General features: G+C 47.8%; 1 protein-coding gene across 1 annotated transcript in view; it reads left to right on the forward strand.

The window, feature by feature from the left end:
• Positions 1 to 21,836, forward strand: part of ell (elongation factor RNA polymerase II) — a 52,698-nt gene that overhangs the window by 24,673 nt on the left and 6,189 nt on the right. The window contains exons 3-11 of the mRNA XM_088621926.1: positions 5,780 to 5,901; positions 7,421 to 7,584; positions 10,965 to 11,218; positions 11,898 to 12,022; positions 16,693 to 16,789; positions 17,720 to 18,317; positions 20,377 to 20,443; positions 20,607 to 20,778; positions 21,726 to 21,770. Coding sequence (XP_088478052.1) covers positions 5,780 to 5,901; positions 7,421 to 7,584; positions 10,965 to 11,218; positions 11,898 to 12,022; positions 16,693 to 16,789; positions 17,720 to 18,317; positions 20,377 to 20,443; positions 20,607 to 20,778; positions 21,726 to 21,770 — 1,644 coding nt within the window. The remainder of the gene's footprint in view (positions 1 to 5,779; positions 5,902 to 7,420; positions 7,585 to 10,964; positions 11,219 to 11,897; positions 12,023 to 16,692; positions 16,790 to 17,719; positions 18,318 to 20,376; positions 20,444 to 20,606; positions 20,779 to 21,725; positions 21,771 to 21,836) is intronic.

Below are 21,836 nucleotides of genomic sequence, written 5' to 3' on the forward strand. Positions count from 1 at the left end.
GGCTTAGCCTTTGGAATAATCGGGGGTCCTGTGTGGGACTGGGGTTCTCTACAAGTGGCAGACCCACACATGGGTCCTGGCAAATGGAAAAGCGTCTGGACTGTGAATGATTTTTTCACCCCCGATTTTTCCATTGGGGGAAAAAAAAAATGCCCACAAGTGGCAGAGTTCAGGGGCGACCCGGCGGGCCCGGGTGGGCTTTCTGGGGGGTGTCGGCCTCGGATCTTCCGTGCTGCGCCTCTGAATCCCTCGGGAGCCGTGCATCAACAGAGCCGGGAGCTCTGAAGCGAGTGCGCGCCGCCCGGCCGCCCGGGGGAAGGGGAGCGTGCACGAGAGGATTACAGTCCGACAGCCAGCGTGACCCGGCGGACTTTTTCCCCTCAAAAAAACCCCACAAAAGTGGAGCCGGTTCTTCTGTCACAGCTGCCAGGAACCAGCTGACCCCTGACCCGCCCTGCCTTGTCAGCTGATTCATTAATTACAGCTCCATGGAAGGGGCCAGAGGAACAGCTTTGTGGTGGTGGTGGGGCGGCACTGAGGTGCCCCAGCTTGAAAAGGCTTTTTGTTTTCAAGTCACTGCGCAGAGAAGGAGGGAAGAGACCCGATGGGGAGAGGGGGGGGGGGAGGAGGAGAAGAAAACAGGGAGATGGAGGAGGGGTCTGGCAGCTGATGTCCATTTGCTTTTCAAAATGGGAAAAAGAGGGTGGTCAGCTGTTTTCTGCCACTAGACCTCGAGTGGGTTGATCGTCTCGACCCTTCTATGGCATAATCGGTAAATCTGCTGGGGGAAGTCCCGCCCAGTTATAAAACCGGGATATTTCTGCATCATACATGTGTGGAAATGAGAAAAAAATAAGAAAAAAAGCAGTAACTTAAAAAAAACCTTTTCCAGCACAATGCAAACCTATGTGAGGAATGATGTGGCGGCTATTGATTGGTTAAGGCCAGTGAGGGGTGTGGCAGTTCCTTCAGAGCTCTGGGGTCCTGGGTTTGATCCTGACCTGGAGCATGTTCTGTGTGGAGTTTGCATGCTCTCCCCAGGGTGAAAGGTTTCTATGTGTGCTCATTTCTGCCGTCAGCCCTCTCAAAGACATGTCTTTATTGGTATCTCCCAAATGGATGGATTAAAGTCTATTTTATTAGAAGGAGGAAGAAATGGGAGTACAGTACAGATGAGTTTGTTAAAGAATGGCACTTCCTCACTGCATGCAAATATTAGAAATAAAGATGAGAAGCGCTTAAAGTATTGTTTTTTCATGATACAGGTTAGCCTGTTCATGTCCATCCTTCCATTTTCTAAGTGGGTCTTCCAGTTCAAGGTAACAGAGTCTATCCCAACAAGGAACAGGAGCAAAGCAGGGTTCACCCTGGGTGGGGCGCCAGTCCAGCTGAGAGCCAAGTCACGCCAGGGCCCGTTTTCCCAGAAACAAATTAACTTGCCGACATGTCTTTGGACTGTGGGAGGAAACTCGAGCACCTGGAGGAAAGCCATAGGGATGAACATGCAGACTCCACGCAGACAGCACCCCAGGATTCCAGGATTGATCCCAGGACATCAGCACTGCAAGGCAGCAATGTTGACCACTGCGCCACTAAGCCACCCCCCCCCACACCCCGTCTTTGTTAAACAATAGGTTCTCAAAATGATCTGAAATAAAGAAATGGTTGGACTAATGATGGTAGAATAATTGCAGTGGGGGGGGAAAGGGTCATTTGCACGTGAAAAATATCTCCAGCGCGTGTTTGAACATCTCGCAGGATTAATGGAAAGAGGAGGCTGCGGAAACAGGCCAGGGAGCCCGACCGGGTCGCGGCCGCGGCGCGCGGGAGACGCCAGTTGAGGAAGCCCGGTCCGCTGTGCTGTCCCCACTGGCCTCGCGGAGCCGCGGGAGCTCTCCCATAGGGCAGGCGAGCGCCGGGGAGGGGCGGCCGCAGCCTCGCCTTCCCTTCATTCCCACCCGCTCCAGCTCGGGGAGGGGCGGGGCAGGGGGGTTTGCCCCCGCTAGGAGCCGCACGGCCTGTGCTTCTCTTAAGGGGGGCTCTTGAGGGCCACCGAGTCCTGCAGAATTCCACTCGCCCACATGCGTCTTTGGAAGGATGTGTTGTTTCAGCACTAGTTTCATCCCATTGCCCCTTGCTGCTCACGTTCAGAGGGCTGCAGTCGCTGTAGTGACTTCCTTTTTCACCCCACCGGTGTGTCCCAGGCTCGGCCAGTGCCGGATTTCCCATTGGGCCCTGCAGGCACAGTGCCTAGGGCCTACGAAGGAGGGAAACACACCAGTGACTGACAAAAAACGAGCTGGGGTTATTTAAATTAACAATGGATTCAAACAAATTTAGAACACATACCACCCAAAGGGTTTTGAAGTAAAACAACTTTCATGAAAATTTCTAGATGGGATCAGTTCATTCTGAAAGATGCTTGATTAAAACTTTCAGTTTACATGTTTGATCTTGGTTGGAATTAGCAGTTTTCCAGTTACGGAGCACAGAAAATCCCAGGAACAAAGCCCCGCGGGAGACCGGGCTTAAGGGCTCGTTTCGGACGTTATCCGACGCGTCACGCCCGCCTTATGTTAACGAAGGCAGACGATTCTTCAGGAAGTTGCGGTCTTTTAGTGTTTGTACGTACACCCGTGGGTTTCTTGCATTGGGAGGGTATTATCCGCTTTCCTTTGTCACGGCTCTGGGGCTGCCTGACGCGTTCTGCTGCCAGGCAGGGATGTGCGCAGGCCAGGCAGGGGCCAGTCCTGGCCGTGTGAGTCATGGCAGGAGGCTGCCCCTGCAGTCCCGGGCCTGCAGGCTCCTGTGTGTTGGCTGTCCACTACCAATTAAGCCAGGAAACTGGTGGTTTTTGTTTCTGCATGTTTACCTCTTCAGCTGCACAAAAAAAACTCATTTGGTGGCATTAGAGACGGGCTCAATCTTACCTTGCATGTGATGGCGGGTATTTAAAACACTATGAGTCTGCTATATAGGTGTCTTCTGCTTCCCTCCCTCCCAAACCTACTGGCTGGAAATTCACTTTTCTTTGCCGTCTCTTCTGCTGTGCAACTGTTTTCTGGAAAACACCCTGAAAATGCTGTGCGGTGTCTCGGTTATAGGATCTTCCAGGCTATGAAGGTATTTAGCTTGTTTAGCTTGAGCATTTTTATCACAAGCAGTTAATGGCTTCAGAAACTTGGTGAGGAGGTGCACTGATATTGTTAAAGCTGGATTAAGTTAACAAATGCCATGCCTGCCTGTGGAAGAGAATAACTAAGCCTTGGGCATTAGGGCTGCAAATATGATGTTTTAGATGCGCTTTAATGAAGAAAATTTGACTAAACTTTTTAAACCTGTTTAATCATTTGCTAAGCTTGCAGTTTGGTGTCACTGAACTTTGCGCTTCCAAGCGAGCACAGTTATCGTTGTCAGGGCTCCACTGCTCCTTGACAGATTCTGTGGTCTGTAGCATTTTATGAATGGCATTGTAGAAAGTCTTGACATGAAGAAAGATGCCTGCAGATTTGAGGAGTCTTGTAAGACTTTTCATCTCTAGAGGCTGAAAGTACAGACTCCTAGCACTAAGCTCTGTCTCACTGCAGGAAATTGTCCTTGGTATTTTCATGAGAAAAAGGAAAATGTAAGTTGCCTAGAGTACAACATACTGTATATATAGGAGTGTGCAGTATTCTCTCATGGTATTCATTCTGTGGCAGTACCTCACTTTATCTGAACTGTTTAGTTTTTATTTTTACCCCCTAGTTTTTGCCGATTCTGTTTGCTAATGTTTTTTAACATTTCTTCCGTCCTGTGAAGTGAGTGACATGCTTTGCTTGCAGACGATTTGTAAATATCAAGTTCTGTGCTGTTGCTATGTATTTATTCGGAGCAAGTTTCAGTGTTATTAAATATTCAGCTCTGGGAATCCTCTACCCTGTATTTGGTTGCAGATATGGTTGTATTTGAAGTGTATAATGGAACACCCTGCCTGTTCCATCGATAGCATTGCTGAAAAAATAAGAGGGCTGTGTGTTGGTTTGCCACTGTATCTCAGATTTGTTTTGCTCAGATGAGGAAGGTCTCTCTGATAGGCTCAATTTCTCAGCTTTCAGAGATGGCTCACTTCCTCTCCTCTTCACGGTTAGCCTTCGAACGATGTGTGACTGTTCCTTCTAAAGGTTTCTGTGTTCTTGGGGCCCTACTCTTAAGATAGGGTCACAAAAACTAAAGTTCATCAAAGGATATTTAGATCGAGGTTTTGGACCACAGCCATTCGCTAGTCCTTGACCAGCCCTGAAGTTTCAGCTCATGTAGCTGTTGGTTGTACATGTGGCATTTTTTTTCTAATACTGCAGAACAGTTTAAAATAAGGAGCATGTGTAGCGAATGAGAGTGGAGGGTACAACTTATCACCTTGCAGATGATTGTTCTTCGGTTTTATAGGGCAACGTGTAAAATATATATATATCCGAAGTTAAAAAAGGCTTGGATTTAAACAGTTCTTGCTTTTTTCCTGATGCTGTTGCACAAAGCAACAGCAGTAAGCTGCAATAAAACTGCTGTATCCGGTCTCCTTGATACTATGCAGTGAAAAGCTAGGAGGTGCTTCATCAGTGCAGCTGCTGGAGGAGAGTGGGTAGCTGTGACTGAGCTGTGACCTCCAGGAAGGCTCAGCGTTGGCCTACAGAACCACTCCTCACGGCAGGAGAGGTGTTGGTGAAAACTGGCCAGCTGATGTCTTGTCCAGAGTTTATTTTTACACTAGAGGGAAATGGGTTGAAAGAAAGGGCTGGGGCTGGGGGAAAGCAAGCAGCAGGAGTCAATGCAGAGTCTAGTCCTGCTGGTGGGCTTTCCGGTGCCCAGGTAAGAGGCTGCTCCCACAAGGCCTCGCCTTCAAGGTGTTCATTGCAGCTGGAAATGAAGCTGAATCCGTCTTGATGAGAGGGAGCCAGCAGGCAGGAGCATGCTGGAGAACTGTGCTAATTGACAGTTGTACTAGGAATCCTTAAACGTGTCATTTCAGTTTCGGGGGGAGGGGGAGGGAGTTATTTCTAGTACTTCTATATGTAGAAGTTCAAAGAAACACTGGAAGTAGGAAGGTGATGTTTGGGGATTTTTGTCTTGTGGTTCACTGACGTATGTCAGTGCCAGTTGGCATGTAGTTTCCTTTGACTAGGCAAAACACTTGATCTAGTACAGATCTAAAGGAAATAAAGCACAAGTGCTAGACCAAATAGATTTTAAATTTTCTTAAGGTTTTGCTGAGGAGGATGAGTGTTCTGGATGCATTCTGGATGTATATATATCTGTGCAGTTAACCCTCAGTTTAACAATCTACCAGAGGGGAATTTTGTCTGTAAAATCAGTAATACCAGACTTTCCCTGCAATAATGGGGAAAAGCACGAATAAAACAGTCATCATACTGCATGAGTCTAAAATTCAAGCCAAAACCAGTGGCGTCCTATAGGATAGGTTATTTGCTTACCATGGGAGTTTTATACCTGTAGCTAATCACAACATTAAATGAAGAGTTTGTATATTTAAGATAAGAGGCACAGGAGCATTTTTCATTGACTGTTGACTGCACTTGTTAAAGTGAAAAGATCCCAAAGCATATAAAGTATATATGTTTTTCTCGTATAATAGTGTTTTGGGGCTGAAAAAAAGTCATTTGTCATTTAACATCCATCAATATCAGACACCCCTTCCCTCTTTTGCTCTGTTACACTGATGCTTTACTGTTTTTCATTCTTTTAAGTAAACCTTGCTCCCCCCCCCCAATTCTACCATCAGAAAATCACCATACCGCGGTCGGAGAGCGGCAATGACGTGCGCACGTTTACCTTCTACCTGTCCAACGTGGGGAGGGACAACCCCCAGGGCAGCTTCGACTGCATCCAGCAGTATGTCAGCAGGTGAGTGCGGCTGTCGCAGAGGAGGAGGAGGAGGGTTCAGCTCCAGCCCAGACTCCCGAAAAGCCACAGGGATAACCCTGTCCTCACATTCCACTGCTTCGGTTTGTGGGGCGGGGGCATGAACCCCCTAAAGAAGTAGTGGGGTTTAAGTTGTCATTGGGATTTTACGATGAAATGGTCACGTGTTCGTTTTTGGCGTTTTTGACATTTTGCAGTGCATCTCTTTTAAGAGGCAGCACTCCCTTAGAAGGTATAATAGTCCAATAGTTTCATGTCGTAGGACATGAAGAACTCTGTGTTCAGCGCAGGTTGTGGACAGCTGAGGGCTTCATTCCCATCGAACTGCTAAAACTGTGGCGGCCTGAGGCAGTTTTAGTGGCTGTGAATCTTGTGGATTTTGAGTACGTGTGACAGCGTCAACAGAGTGCCCAAAAAACAGCGAAAGCAGATCACATTCCCTTCTGTTGGATTCATGAGATGGTATGGCTTTGACTGGCAGGAAACGGAGGAAGTCCCTGTTCTTGGGTTTCTTTTCCAAAATACATGGAATGAACATTGTTTTGCAGTGATTGTGTGGTACTGAACTTTTCCTCTCTAAAAACACGACTTATCTTTTATTCTTGGGTGCCTTGAATCCCATCTTTGCACCTTTATGCTTTCCGGCCTTAGACCGCTTTATAGTGTTGTCTGTAAAAGGATAGCCTCATAAATGTTATTCATATGTAGAAACAGGCCGTCAGATGGTGCGATCAATCTCCAAAGACTGGGCTGATTCCCAGAAACCGTTTCCCCCCAAAATGAAGGATAATCAGAGCAGCATTTAACCTGCAGCTCATTCATTCTTTCAGAAAGTCATCGTATCTTGATACCAAGATGAAAGTAGGTGGTCGGGGAGTGAGCAGAAGGCAGGAGATGATTAATTCGCCTCACGGCGAAGCTTGCACAAACTACAGAATAAATGAACCACACAAAACAGTCAGGGGAAAATGTTTTTAAACTGAAATGTTTATGAAATGAGCAAAGCAGGACTACTTTGGGAATTTATGGCTGAATAATTAGTTCAATCTGCACATGGTCTCTGTGTTGTGCTGCAAAGACGATTCATGCTTTCACTTGTTTCTGAGGGAGGGGAAGATTTCCATATTGATTTTCACAGAATAAAGCTATTAAAGTATTTTTTTTTAAATGATGACGATCTCTTTTTGGTAAGAAATGGGGGGGAAAAAAAGCTCATCCACATATGTTACTGACTTAAGGGGCCTTGTAAGCTGAGATAGTAGCAGCCAGATTGATCAAACGGTTCTTCTATTCACACATTTAACATTCCCTCATGTTCAGAAGCAGCTGTTGGAAGGACACCTGCAGTCCGGTATGTAAAACCTAGTTTAGGGACCTTGAGGACTGGATTTCTCGCCACACCAGGTTTAAAAAAGCAAAACTTTCAAAATCCTGAAAGTGGCAGTCAGGAGTACTTACTGATTGAGGTTTTTTTTTCTCCCTATTTCCTCCAAACTCTTAGCGATGGAAGTTTCCAGCTAGACTGCCTTGGCGGGATACAGGATAAGATCACGGTCTGCGCCACGGACGACTCCTACCAGAAGGCCAAGCAAAGCATGGCCCAAGTGGAGGAGGAGACGCGCAGCAGGAGTGCCATAGTCATCAAGCCTGGCGGCAGGTTCATGGGTAAGGACTGGACGAGGGAGTGGGGGCGTTTTCTGGCACCGCTGTTCCTCAAGTGAATCCTTCACAGTGCCGAGGGCCAGTTCTGTTCCTCGGGGGTCCAATCCAAGCCCTCTTTCAATTTTAATTTCCTGCAATATTGTGATCCGGTTATTTTTTTCAACCTAAAATGGCTGGAGGCGACAGCCCCTGCAGGAGGTGATGCGGTCCTTGTGTGGAGAGTGTGGGGCCGGTAAGCGGTGCGATTTTGAGGTCTTTGGTGGGGTTGTGGCAACGAACGTCTGTGAAGTATGATGAGTCACACGTGTAACACGCGTGTCCAGGCCATCCCTGGATCATGTTCCAGCGGTGCGATACATGTATGATACAAGGCGCTCTGTTCTTCGGACTTTCAGGGAACAGGGATTGGGTGAACTCCAGGTTTCTTTCTCACCCTCTCATAGCAGTGCACCTCCCTGAGTGCCAAACATCCCCCCCCCCCGCAATAATTATTAGCTGGTATCGCTCAAGCACCGATGCAGAAGAAAACAAGTTTGGCACAAGATTTTTTTTTCTCCTTCCAGTTCTTCATTAAAACCTATTGATGAGAAATTTACAAATCAAGAGGGTCGATATTGCGCGACCTGTCCTGCTCCCCGAGGGACCTAGGTGAAGCTCTCTGCTAAAACAACCTTGACGTTTCTTTACACAAAAAGACGTGCAAAACTTGCTTTGTGCAGTCACTGTTCAGCACCTGAACACGAGTAACAGACGGCGCATAAGGTTGAATGTGGTGAGGCCAGTCCCGGTCAGCCCCCTCCCATTATATAGTAGCATCCCAGTATGGGTTAACACTGCTGTCGTTTGGGCTGGATTCCAGTAGGGGTGTCCCCTGTTCTTGTACCCAATGCCCAGTGCTTCTTTTTTAGGGATCTTTTCTTCAGGGAAGACAATAGGAAGCTGGCGAAGCATTTCTGGACTTAATCAGGCATCTAACCAGAACACGCTATTAAAGCTGATAAGGGTTGCTTACTCCCTGCTGACACGAGCTATCGCTTTTTCTCTCCCCACCTCCCTTCCCAGCTGCCTCCCTGTCGGTCACAGCCTGAGCTGCTGAGCTGGGTCTGGCCTCCCACGGAGGGGTGGAGGTGGGGGATAAGGTTAACGGGGGGGGGGGCTAGACCTACTGCCGCTGATCCTGTTCCCCCCCCCCCCCCCAGACTTGTTGTGTTGAAAGTTTAGCTGAAGCTGGGGGGCGGGGGCTCCCGAGTGTCTTGGGTTTTCCAAGTTACTTGTTCAGGAAGCAGGCTGAGCCCTGTGGGCCCCGATGTCTCGGGTTCGAGTCGGCCTCTAGCTGACTGACCTGCGTTCCCCGGGCAGCTCACCGTGGGCGGATGGCTTCGTGGAAGAGCTGGGATCACTTACCAGTGCTTTCTCAGGTTTCCTTTAGGCAGCGGCTGATATGCATGCAGGCTCAAAAGCACGGTGAATACCGCTATTAAGATCTTTTAGACTTAATTGCACTGTAGTTTAACATAACACTAGCAGATGAAACTTGGTAGTCTTATTATTTGTTGGGGGGGGAGGAGTCTGTCTTTACAACATGTAATACATAAAGAAATTCAACATGCCTTTGAATGTCTTTTCAATCATTCTGAATTCCCTTTGGTTACCTTTTTTTTGTTTTTAGAAATATCAGGAACTTTGTTGTTGGTTGGTGGCTGTAAATATACCTTAGAGGGCCATTGTCCTGCATGAGACTTCTCAACATTAGCCCAGGCGGAATGCTTAAATGCCTGTTTTATTGTGAAATAGCTCATTCCACATGGCCTCTGTATTGTTTTAATTTGCAGGATCAGGCAGATGGGAAGAAATTAGTCAGTGTAAGTCTGGGCGCATGGCTCCTGGTGTTGTGCCGTATGACGGGAAGGCTTTTGTGAAAAGGGGGAAGTTTGCAGCCGCAGTTCTGTTTCAGCAACGTTGTCTGTGACTCAGCAGCTTCTCTAGGGCAGAGGGAGCTAGAGACTTGGCAGCAGATGCTTGTCACCACGGAAGTGGCCTGCTTTCCGGTTTTAAAGAGCATATCCTCCTGCAAGTTAGTTTCTTTTGTTTTGAAGCATGTCTTTGTCAACAAGGCCTCCACTCAGAGCCTGCTTTGATTTTTTTTTTGTTTTGCCTGTCCCACTAAGAGGGACCCTAGAAGTCCCTCTGTAAGTCCAGCTCAGAATGACCGTGATCTTCAGCTTGTTTTGAAGTATTTAAAAGAAAAGTGTGTATGTATATAACATTTCTTTCATTGGATGTTGGATCTTATGAAATAAAAATAATTCATTGAAGTTTACTTTAAGCCTAGACCAAAAGCATGACCTTTTAACCCCATATACCATTCATGAGATGAATGCCAAAACTGCGAAAGGTTATGATATTAACTTTACAGTACATCTCATCACACCTGTTACCGTGTCAGACTACCGTGCGATTCTCCTTAATCGCAGAAGAGATAAGGTCTGGCCACTGTGATGACACCCCTCTTGCTTTGTTCTGGTTTTAAAGAATATTTAAAGAAAGAGTCAAGGGCTACACATACGTCAGCTGGTTTTCATCCTATCTGAGCCTATTTACCTGATTAAAGCCTAAATTGAACTAACAGGTTGCTTGATTGAGCTCTGCAATTTTTTTTCAACTCTCACGTTTGGGGTTTTGCTTATGAAATGCAGTAGTCAAACGGCAACTTCTGCTATGCCGAACAGTCTGAAAACTTTCAGATTAATCCTTTTAAGTCGAGGGTTCAGGTGTGTCACTTATTCCCTCGGAACAGAACAGCCTAAGCCTGTCAGGGAGCAAAGTACAAAGGCCTGCTGTGCTGGAATAAGCACCCCCCAAGCATGGTGGGGTTTGTCTCATTTTTCCAAAACAGTTCTGCACCAGTGTAGAATATATATCAGCCACCTGCCCACGTGCGTCAGCATCAGTGTCACCTGAATGATACACAAGGCCATGTGACCAGTATCCCATCTTTTGTGTGTGCCCGCTCCATTTTGATGCTTGGAGTTGTGAACTGTGTGTTCGGCCTCTGTTTTAGTACAGAAGGTTCAAGCACATGCAGCACATGGAGGCTTTTAAGGTTCAAGTCCTGTTACAAGTCTAAGGCTCTCGATAGCTAAAGAAAACCAGAGCCTTCCTGGTTTCTGTAAGGGAAAAGAATCCTCCCTCTGGATCAGGTTCTTGCCTGTTGTTGGATTACTCCTGTGGCACTGGATTAAGTGTGACCGACTGGAGTGATGTGGTTACATGCTTTCCTCTAGGGCTCGAGGTCTCTGGTCTTCCCCATGCCGGGGTTTTGCCTTGTGTGGATGGCGGGTGGCACTTGTGAATTTTTTTTTCCCCCTCCCATTTGCGCCCAGGCAAAAAAGTTCAGATCCGGAAACCAGCATCTGGCGTCACGGACATCGCCCCCTCGCGGAGGGTGTCGCGGCCGGTGATCGTGGCCAGCGCCATGAAGAAGGGCAGCAGCGCGGCCCAGCAGAGGCCCCTGCGGGAGCGCGTGGCGCACCTCCTCGCGCTGAAGCCCTACAGGAAGCCGGAGCTCATCCTGCGCCTGCAGAAGGACGGGCTCTCGCCGCAGGACAAGGACTCCCTGGACAGCCTCCTGCAACAGGTGCAGTCGCGCGGCTCTCCGGGGACAAAAACGGCAGGATCCCCTGACACAATCCAGAAGTAACATGCCGGTTTCCTGTGAGAACTTTTGCAACCTTAACATGTTCATCTGACAGGGTATCATCATCTTGTGGCCCTCAGTCTCGGTCCAGTCCATTGGGATCGCAGTGGGAAAGGTTGACAATTGCGATTAATGACCTATTGGATTAATAAACTTCCAATAACGCTTACAAGTCTTTTTATCCATCTCTGTGGACCTGGATAGAGAAAAGGTTTTGGTGCCACCCTGGTCTTGGAATGCTATGGGGTCTCGATCTGGTATGAATGTAGCCTGTGATTAAATAACACCTGTTAACTTTGAACTTGGCTTCTCCAGATCCAGGGTGTGGAGAGCCCTGCTCTGGAAAAAGCATGGTGTTTCCTCAGTCCCCAAAACAATGCAGAGAGCCTGTACCATGTCATATATATTGTTATACCATATATACCATGTTTGTAGATATGTATAGATGTAAAAAAACAACAGGTTTGCATTAGTGATGCAGTTTCCGTGGTTATTCTAGGTTCATATTCAAGAAAAGGTAAAACACAGTCCTATCACAAAGTATGTGACTGGATCACTGCTCTTTCTAAGATTTTAATCTGAGTTTTGAAACGGTTTATTCTTACGCTTGCTTTCGTAGGTGGCGAATCTGAATGGGAGAGACAACACTTTCACGCTCAAGGACTGCATGTATGAGGAGATACAGAAGAACTGGCCAGGGTACTCTGAAGGAGACCAGCAGCTGCTGAAGAGGATTCTTGTCCGGTAAATACAGCTCATGTCAGCAGTGTAGCCTGTGCTCGCTGGGACTCTGAAGGTTTACACCTGCGATAGTTAATCAGAGATTTAGTTGTTCCCCAGGGCTTAAGAGGTGAGTTTCAGAAAATGTTACTCAAAGTAAATTTGAGTGAAATGTATCCTGAACAATTAAACCAGGTTTTCGAGCTTTTCTGGCTTTTCTGGAAGATGGTAGTTACTTTTCATGAAATCAACCAAACTAACCAGTCATAAAAAAGCCAGATTTTAACGCTACTCTATAATGAAAATCAGAGTGCTAGTCTGCACAGTAGGTAACTTCTGTGCTGTTCAGCTGTGCAATAAAGCCGCCTTTTGTGTCTGGGGTCCCTCTGGGTAGGGTCCGTGTCCTCCCAGGGTTCCCCAAACCTGTCGTTAAGAAGTTGCCCTCATGTCTCTTTCGGAGGCTGACTCTTTGATGGGTGACGCAAAACGCCCTGTGGAGAAAATACAAACAGGGTGCCGCAGGCAAACTCGGTGGCAGAGTTGTACAAGACGCTAAAGCTGTTTCCAGTGCAGGCAGGGTTGCGCCTAGCTGCACACTGATCATTCACACAGGCTAAAGGATCAGCTCACCTGCTGGTGTAATTTACACATTGGTCAAAGTATCAAATATCTTGCATGGATCTTGTGGCTGTAAGGTGCACAGTACAGTATGCGCGCCAAGCTGTAATACGTGGAGAGGAACTACATAAAGCACAGAAATAAACATTAATAATTGTTGAAATCTCGGCTGTATTAAAAACAAACCTCTCCTAAAGTCTGAGCCACTACTGAAACATCAGAAGACTTGACCCAAACGTGCTCGCTGAAGCAAATGCATGTTTGTCTTTCCAGCTAAAGGGTTAAAAAAAAAAAGTGAAGCCTTGCTTCATCAGTCACAGCTGGCAGAAGTGCCTTGTGCAAGCTCAGATTTTATCGTGTGCATGTGTGGGGGAATCACTTCTGGTGGACACTGGCGCAGTTTTTAGATGTTAGGGGAAAGGACCAACATTTGGGTGTTTTTTTATTTGAAGTAGAAAAATACAAAACTCACTTAATGTTCGATTATCCATATTTGCTGAAAAATTTCCTTCGTCTTAATTGTGACAAGACTGAAGTCATGCTTATTGGCACCCCCCATCAACTTCGTAAAGCCAATCCTGTAACCCTGTCTGTAGATGGCTCTGTACTTGAGCTTCAATCTAAATTGAAAAACCTTGGGGTGATATTCAATTCTGGCATTAACATATGTGCAGCATATTGTCAAAACATTTTTCTTTCACCTCGGAAATATCACTGGACTACGCCCTATGCTGTCACTAACTGTGGCTGAAAAGCTGATCAACACATTTGTGTTCTCTCGAATTGACTACTGTAATGCTCTGCTTGCTGGGGTTTCTAAATCTACATTGAACAAACTCCAGTGTGTCCGAACTTCAGCAGCCAGGATCCTGACCAGGTCTAGTGCAAGTGATCACATTACTCCTATCCTGGAGTCCTTGCACTGGCTTCCTATCAAATTCCATGTGGACGTTAAAATCCTCATGCTCACCTATAAGGCTCTGCATGGCTTGGCACCTCAGTACCTCTGAACTATTGTCGCCCTACTCTCTACCTTGCAACCTTCGCTCTTCTAATTCTGCTCTCCTAACTGTCCCCCCAAGTCCATCTACACTCTATGGGTGACAGGGCCTTCTCCTGTTATGCCCCCAAGCTCTGGAACTCTCTCCCCAAGGATATCAGAGTCACCTTCTCTAAACTCCTTCAAATCCAGACTCAAAACCTTCTTCTTTAGAAGAGCCTTTACTTGACTGGTTCCATTCTTCACCTCTCTGCTTTTCTTAGTACCACCATCCACGGTCTCCTCTGTATATTGTAATTGTGTTTAATTTTGTGTGTTCTTTTTGTCATTCTGTAAAGCACTTTGAGAAGCCACCTTTAAAGGCGCTATATAAAATAGTTTATTATATCTTATTTTTATTACATATCCTGATCTCTGTAGAGCGCTGTAAGCTGATGCTCTGTGTAGGACAGTTCCCCTCCTCTAGCGGTGAAGCAGTTTCTCACTCCCTTCACCTGCTCTGCTGTGCAGTCGAGCTGCTGGTGATGACAGGCTGCCGTGAGCCTCCTGGGTGAGGGGCTGCACTTTAGGGAGAAGAGGGTGGCTTTCAATACAAACGGCACTAGAGAGATGCAAGCGATAATTAAGAATATTGCCATCCATGTCTTTTTTTTTTTAGGCTGAAGGGGTGGAGGGGGTTTAAATCGCTTTTCTGCCAGTGATCATAGTCCTGTAGCATTTAAAAGCCCTGCACTGGAGATAAGCCCACTGTGTAAACAAGCCCTTTTGAGTTTGTTTTGGGTTTCATGCTGTTTCTAACTCTGAACTCCTAAAGTCAAGTGACATTTAAAGCGCTCTGTCCTTGCAGTGGTGTCCTCCTTGGACTCGGCTTGCCCGGGTTATCACTGCAGCCCTCCGGCTGTGGTTAAAATTTAAACATTGTGTATTCAGGTAGCTACAGGGCAGTTAGAGGAAGCACACGGAGGGGGTGTGGGGTTTTAAACTCTGCTTTCTCAGTATTGTAATTCACCCATTCCAAAATAAATGCGGTTTCTTTATTCCGTTGTCGCTTGCCCGGTGTTGACAGTTTTAGCTGGCTTTCGTCCAAGTAGAACTAGTGGAAAAAAACATTTTCCCATGAACCTAGGCTTTGAGGGAGGCTTGCTGCTAAAATTAGACCGGCGCGGGGGATGTGTTCAGCTGGGTAAACGGTGACATCCTAAGATTTTGGTGGTTTATCGCGATGTTGTTTTTTTTTCGTAGTCTCGTGGTTTTCCAAATAAATATTGAGTCGTGCATGGTGATCTCGCCTGTACATTGCAACCGAGAGACGCCGAGGTCCTGTTTTTGTTGGTGAACCGGTGTGGGCCTCCACCGGAATCAAGCCCCTGTGGTCACAGGAGTTGAATGCAGCAAAATAATGCAGAAGCTGTGATGCAATTGCCCCCCCAGCACATGTTGAGCCATGTGTCAGCAGAACCTTGGGGTCGTGTTTCCAGACTTGGAGACCTGCACCAGGCCCTGCGCTGGCCAGGGCCTCCTTGCTGTGAAGGGCTGGGGAGGGAGGGGGGAGGCGAGACCCTGTTGGAGCTAGTTGCCCAATCCTCTTCCTGCACTACAGGGACCCCTGCTGGCTGGAATTTAATCCCCCCCCCATGAATCGGACCATCGTTTTCCTTGAGCATGTGCGTTTTAATTCTTACATGACAAAAGTAGCTTCTAGTCAAAGTTGCTACCAGTAAAAATTCTTCAAATTGTTTGGGGGTAATACAGACCTCATGTAGACCAAACTGAGCTCTGCTCTAAAAGTGGAACGCCATATCTTCATCTGTTTATTTGTGGTTTGTAATGTGTAGTTGTCAATCGAACACGTCACTGATTTTGTGATCTTGCAGTGGGGTATTAACGAATCTGCTTCCTTATCGATGTCGACTTATTTTAGGGGTTTGAAAGAGCTTTGTGGCAGAGCAGAGCCTTATATTTTTAAAACGTGCAGTTGAGCTCTAGGCTGATTGGGACACAGAGCTGTGCTTTGCAATCTGTGCACCCAAGTGACCAAGACAAGTCATCAGGGCCGGGCTGCCAGAGAGACAAGTTAATGCAGTTATTTGTGTTGCAGCAGTTCCAGAAGCAACCCAAGTGACATTTTCCTGTTCAGACCTTTCTGTGCTGGTCACCAGGGTCTGGAGTGAAATAAGACCTTGTTCTGCAGTATGCGTCTGTGCTCCTATGTGCTTGACGTGAAAAATTGATAAAATGCGGAAGTGTCGGCTCATTGTGAAATATAATCCTTCAGTCACGTTATTTTTGCTGTGTTATGATGAGGTAGTAAAAGGCAAAGCATATTCTGACCTGTTTTTGTTCAGCAGATTTCAGGGCACCTTGGGAACAGTACAATTGTTTGAGACCGTTTTTTCCCAAAGCTTCAAAGACACAAATGGGCTTGGTTTGCTCGTGGACAGACTTCAAACACCAGTAAACCTTAGGCATTGTTTCAGATTTTGCTAGAGGTCTTCACTGGAGGTCTGTTGAAAACATTGCTAAATGTTTGGAAGTGTCCAGATGTCCATGCAGACGTAGAATTCTATTTGAGTTACAGATCTGTGCTTAAACTTCATAAAGTATTTAGGAATGGTGCCATTTTGACCAGGATTGAAGCATATTTACTGTGCTTAGGTGAGTAAGAGAGGTTGAAACTAAAAGCCATTGTTCTTTAATGGATTTCCCTGAGATTTAATTTAGCTGACTTTTTGCTTGCTCTAGCTGTAGTACTCTATGAATTGGCTACATTACTCTGCTCTCCTCCCCACTGAGAGCTGATGTGTGGTGAGCGTTCTGGCGCACTGGCTGCCGTCGCATCATCCAGGTGGGGCTGCACATTGGTGGTGGTGGAGGGGATCCCCATTACCTGTAAAGCGCTTTGAGTGGAGTGTCCAGAAAAGCGCTATATAAGTGTAAGCAATTATTATTATTACTCCACAAAACAAAGATTCCTTTCTACCTGATGAGTTTCTTCGCAGTTTCCTCTGGGTTGCCTCTGACCGACGGGAGGTGTAGCTGAGCCGGCTCCTTACTGTGACTTTTGTTACTTTTTCAGGAAGCTGTGTCAGTCTCAGTCGCAGAACACGCTTGCAGTCCCTGGGGAGGGTCCTGCCAGCCCCCCCAAAGACCTCGCCAACTCTTCCCCATCCCAGGTGAGCCCTCTGAGCTGCACGAACCCCCACCTGCCCACCTTCTCCTTCCAGGCCTGAGACCATGCTGGGCCCTTATTCCTGTTTCCTGAGCTGAGTATCTACAAGACCACGATGTGAAGCACGGATGAAATATTTAAATAGGACTGTTCATTGTAAATCAAGGCACACAAAATAGGCATGAAAACACACTTTCGTTTCACAGGATCTTTACGGTGCCTTGTTTTTTTTGCTGTGCAGAAAAGACCAGGTGTTTTCTCGGTTTTCCAGTTACATGCTTTTTGTTGCTGCATGACAGTTTTTAAAAAAGATGGTTCAGACTCGGTCACAACGCACAATTCATCCCCAAGCAGCTCAGATGTTTCTGCTTTTAACCTCATTTTTGTAGCTGTAACGTCAATTGAAATATTTAGTTTTGAGGTACATATTACAGTGTACACTCCAGAAACAACAATCTCTGACATGATTAGTGCTTGGTGCTTCAACCTCTTGGGACTCCGGGGTCCTTTTAAGCCCCTTTGTAGACCCTGATCCACTCACGCATCACTCTATACAAGGCAGGGTGATGACGTAGTTTGAGTGACCTGAGCTTTCTTGAAACGTTGCCGGACAGCAGGTCTAGAACTGCAACTGCACCTGCACCTGATAAAAACGAAGATGAAAGTAGTTTTCTCATCTTTCTGACTTCACTGCCGTGAGGGACTTGTCGGGTAGTCGGTTTTGAGTGTTTGTTTTTTCTGCAATTATAATTTTGCTCTTTTGTAACTGTGCATATTACTATAGTGAAGCAAATAAGTCTTCCAGGTTCTTAGTAGACCAGTGTCTTAGTCTCTTGCCAAGCCTTGTGCAATCAGTGCCGTGTGTTGCTGTTGCATGTAGAAAAAAGACCGTTCTGGTGTCTGACTGTTTGCTGGTCCGATTGCCCCCTCCTAGAAACGGCCGGCTGTGGAGTTTATCGACCCCTTGGCCAACAAGAAGCCCCGGATATCCCACCTAGCCAGTAAATCCGCCAGCACCTTCAACGGAAAGCTTAACCCTTCCAACGGCAGGGAGAGCGCGCCGGTGGCGCAGTCTGCCGCCGGGGACTCCGCGCCTCCCGCCGCTCCCACTGCCGCCTCCCACGTCCCCCTGCTGGACATCCCGCGGCCCTGCGACCCCCTCTCGGACGTCAGCAACGACTCCAGCCACAACGGCCGGGACTGCGAGGGCCAGGAGGCCGCGGTCGCGGAGAGGCTGAGCCAGCCGCCCCCCTCCCTTCCCGGATCGGCGCCCGCCCTCGCCGGCGGGGGGGACCCCCCCGCCCCGCCCGGCGACCCCCGCCTCGCCGGCCCCCCGGAGGACGCCGGCCCCGCCGCCTCCGCCTCCTTGCACGGCAAGTCCAAGAAGAAGTCGAAGAAGCACAAGGACAAGGAGAAGCCGAAGGAGAAGGAGAGGAAGGCCGGAGAGGAGCCGGGCACGGAGCAGAGGAAGAGCTGCGAGCCCCCCGGTGGGTCCGAGGCCCGGCAGAGCGGCGCCCCACAGAGCAGCACGGGTAGGCGCTTCGGCGTGTGTGCGTTTCGTTCCCCACGCCCGCCCGTTCGCGAGCCGCCGCCATCGCCCTCGCCCGGCGCGCGGGCAGCTCTCGCCAACGCCACCGCCAGGCTCCGACCTCGGCAGCGCCCGGCCGGCATTCCTGCCCCCTGGGGGCTCGGCACCAGCTGACCGGTGTTGCGGTCCTCCTGGATGTCACCGGCAGGAACAGGGGCCATGTGCAAGTTCTGTCTTTTTCGCAGCCTTTTCTCCTGGACTCGGTTTGTCCATCTTTGGCAGCGTTAGCGGTATTGGTTAGTCTTTTGCTGTTCTTGCAGCAAGTATGAAGCATTGCTTCAGTAGGTAAGACGGATAAAATTACACGGCTCGGATTACCACACGCTTGACAGGCCGGACTCTTTTGGTGGGGGTGGGGGAAAAGAGATCAAAATAGATCAGAAGGCACAGGCTGTTACTGGACCTGCGTCAAGGAGAAACGCTGCCAGGGTGTAAGTTTTTGATTATCTCAAGATGTGGATAATCAGGAGACTACAAATGAAATGAAAATTTCCTGATGGAGATCTATGCACATGTTGAAGATGGCTGGGCCTTGCAAATATACAGGTTATGAATGTTAACAATACGCACATATGTGGTTTCTAAGGTGTGGAGTTGGCTACAAACGATAACAAAATCCTGCCTTTGCTTTTACTGTGTGTTGGTGAGACACATATATTGCCAGCAGCCATATCACTCTGCAACTCACAACTGGCAGCCCACTGAAGCTAAGCAGGTGTGAGCCTGGTCAGTACCTGGGTGAGAGACCTCCTGGGAAAAACTAAGGCTGCTGCTGGAAGAGGTGTTAGTGGGGCCATCAGGGGGGGCGCTCACCCTGCGGTCCATGTGGGTCCTAATGCCCCAGTATAGTGATGGGGACACTATACTGTTAACAGGCACCGTCTTCTGGATGAGACTTAAAACCGAGGTCCTGACTCTCTGTGGTCATTAAAAATCCCAGGGCGTTTCTCGAAAAGAGTAGGGGTGTAACCGCGGCGTCCTGCCCAAATTTCCCCCTGGCCTTTACCAATCACGGCCTCCTAATAATCCCCATCTCTGAACTGGCTTCATCACTGCTCTCCTCCCCACTGAGAGCTGGTGTGTGGGGAGCGGACTGGCCCATCACCCAGGTGGGGCTGCACACTGGTGGGTGTGGAGGGGATCCCCATTACCTGTAAAGCGCTTTGAGTGGAGTGTCCAGAAAAGCGCTATATAAGTGTGAGGAATTATTATTATTACATGGGTGTGAGATGCTGCAGTACTAAAGCTCTGAAGCCTGTGCTGACCTCTAGTGTTCACATTGCTGTATTACATCACTAGCATTGGGGGTTGGAATGCAGAACTGGCAAATTGTTACATTCCTATCTGGAATATTTGGTGCTTGGATTTCTCAGTTCAGGCTATTTCCTGGGACAAGTATAGTGAATAGTTCTTAAATTCTTTCTAAGAAAGCATGTAGCTCCTCTTGAAGCTTGAATCATGAAGCAAGCTCAAAGTCCCCTATGAAGGGGACTGTGTCCCCTAAGCAGTCTAGGAGATGCTGTAGGTACCTTTTTGCACACTCTGGGAGTGTTCAGAGGTGGTTAAGTTCTGGAAACCGGTATCTTCCAGTTGGTCTGAAGAGGAATATCCTTTACTCTTGCTAGATAATGACAAGTCTTGGCCTCTCGCAGCGTCAAGGTGGTTGGCTTGTTTTTTTTCCCCCTGGCCAGTCCTGGTCTATTGTGGATCTGTGGTGCCAGTGAGGGGAGAGCTATCAGTCTGTAGGAACTGATTTTATTGATAGGGAGGCTGGAGATATTTTTGTACAGTATTTGCGATGGTTGAGGGGGGGGGATTAAAGATTCAGACAACAGCTTCGAGACTTTATTTTTCACATGTGTAGGACTTAAGGTATGCAGGACATACCTAACAGTTACTGGCTGCCTTAAGCTTGTTAGTAGCTGTAAGAACTTAGCCTTTTTACCAGCTGTTGGGGAAGTTCATGCAGTTGTGAACATCACTCTCCTCCTCTTTATTCACAGACCTGAATGGAGTGTGCAGCAACTCCAGTGTTCCCAAGTCAACATCGGAGATGGCAGACTACTTGTTGTAAGCACCTCTCTTAACTTTGTTCTTCAAACAAACGCCTTCCAGCCCAGTTTACTTAGGTGGCAGACCAAAAAAAAAACATCTGTTCAATCCTCTCCTCTTCCCTCCTTCTCTTCTTCTCCTCTTCCATCCTGCTCCCTTCTCTTCCTCCACCTGCGTGCAGAAAATACACCGTGATCGCATCCCAGGAGCAGCGGCAGAGCTACAAGAACGACTTCAACGCGGAGTACAGCGAGTACCGGGGCCTGCACGCCAGGATAGAGCGCATAACCCGCCAGTTCACCGTGCTCGACTCGGAGCTGAAACAGCTCCAGCAAGGCACAGACAAGTACAAGGTACACGGCTCTTCACCCTGCCAGCTGGCGAGATGGACAGCCTTGTCCTTGCCCTGGCCTAAGATACGTGTGAAGGCAGGCCTCACGAGAGAGTCCTTAAACATCGCTGCTCTGGAGACTGGCCAGCGGTCGTGGCTTTCACTCATTCTAGCCAGCTGGGGTTCTCAACCAGAGGTCTGGGATCTCCTTGCACTCTTCAGTCATCACCTTCCTGGCCTGCAAATAGACCATTTTTGCCCCCAAACCTCACTGTATGTAAAATTCATCGATCTGCTGCAGTGGAGCTGCTCAGTGAGCAACAATAGATCTGCAGCAACAGTGAATCATTTTTGCTTATAAAATCCCCATCGAGTGAATGGGAGCTGTTTTTTTTATAGCCTTTTTTTTTTATTTAAAGCCACCTCATATAGAATAGGTCCTTGTGTATTTTTCACCTCTTGGCTCCTAACTGTGAGCCCCTCGACCGTACAAGATGGAGAGAGGGAGAGCAAGGAAGTGTGTGCAGACTCCTCCAACCCACCCACCTTCGGGGCAGACGTCTTTTAACACCTCACAGGCAAAAGATCCGCACCAGATCAGTGCTGATTGGTGGAGAGGCACGACACTTGGTAACAGCACAGCATGCCTGCAAGAGCCCAAGAGGCTGAAAGCTGGACGAGTCCTGATCACCTGATCCCACCCTATACTCCTATATTCGGGGGAGGGGGACACTCGGCTACTATTTGTGTATTAGGAAGTCCTATATACTGTCTGCTAGTGTGTGACTTAAGGCTTGAACCCATGATCACAGGGCTCAGCTTGTGGTCAGACACCAGAAATGCCTGGAATTTTTTTTCCTTTCTGAAATCAGTAGTTTTTAATAACTGTAATTCAAGTTTAGTGATGCACCTGTTTTTTGGTCTTTTTCATTGAGGTAAATCCCATGCATGTTTCTTTTCTCTTCACAGACAATCCATAACCAGATTTTGCAAGAGTATCGTAAAATTAAAAAGGTAAGGTTCTACAAAGAAACCTCATTTTCATGGCACTGTAAAGTCAAACTGAGCATCGTAGTGATG

The sequence above is a fragment of the Lepisosteus platostomus genome, chromosome 27 (assembly GCF_059453375.1).
Source record: "Lepisosteus platostomus isolate fLepPlt1 chromosome 27, fLepPlt1.hap1, whole genome shotgun sequence".
NCBI classification, from domain to species: Eukaryota; Metazoa; Chordata; class Actinopteri; order Semionotiformes; family Lepisosteidae; genus Lepisosteus; species Lepisosteus platostomus.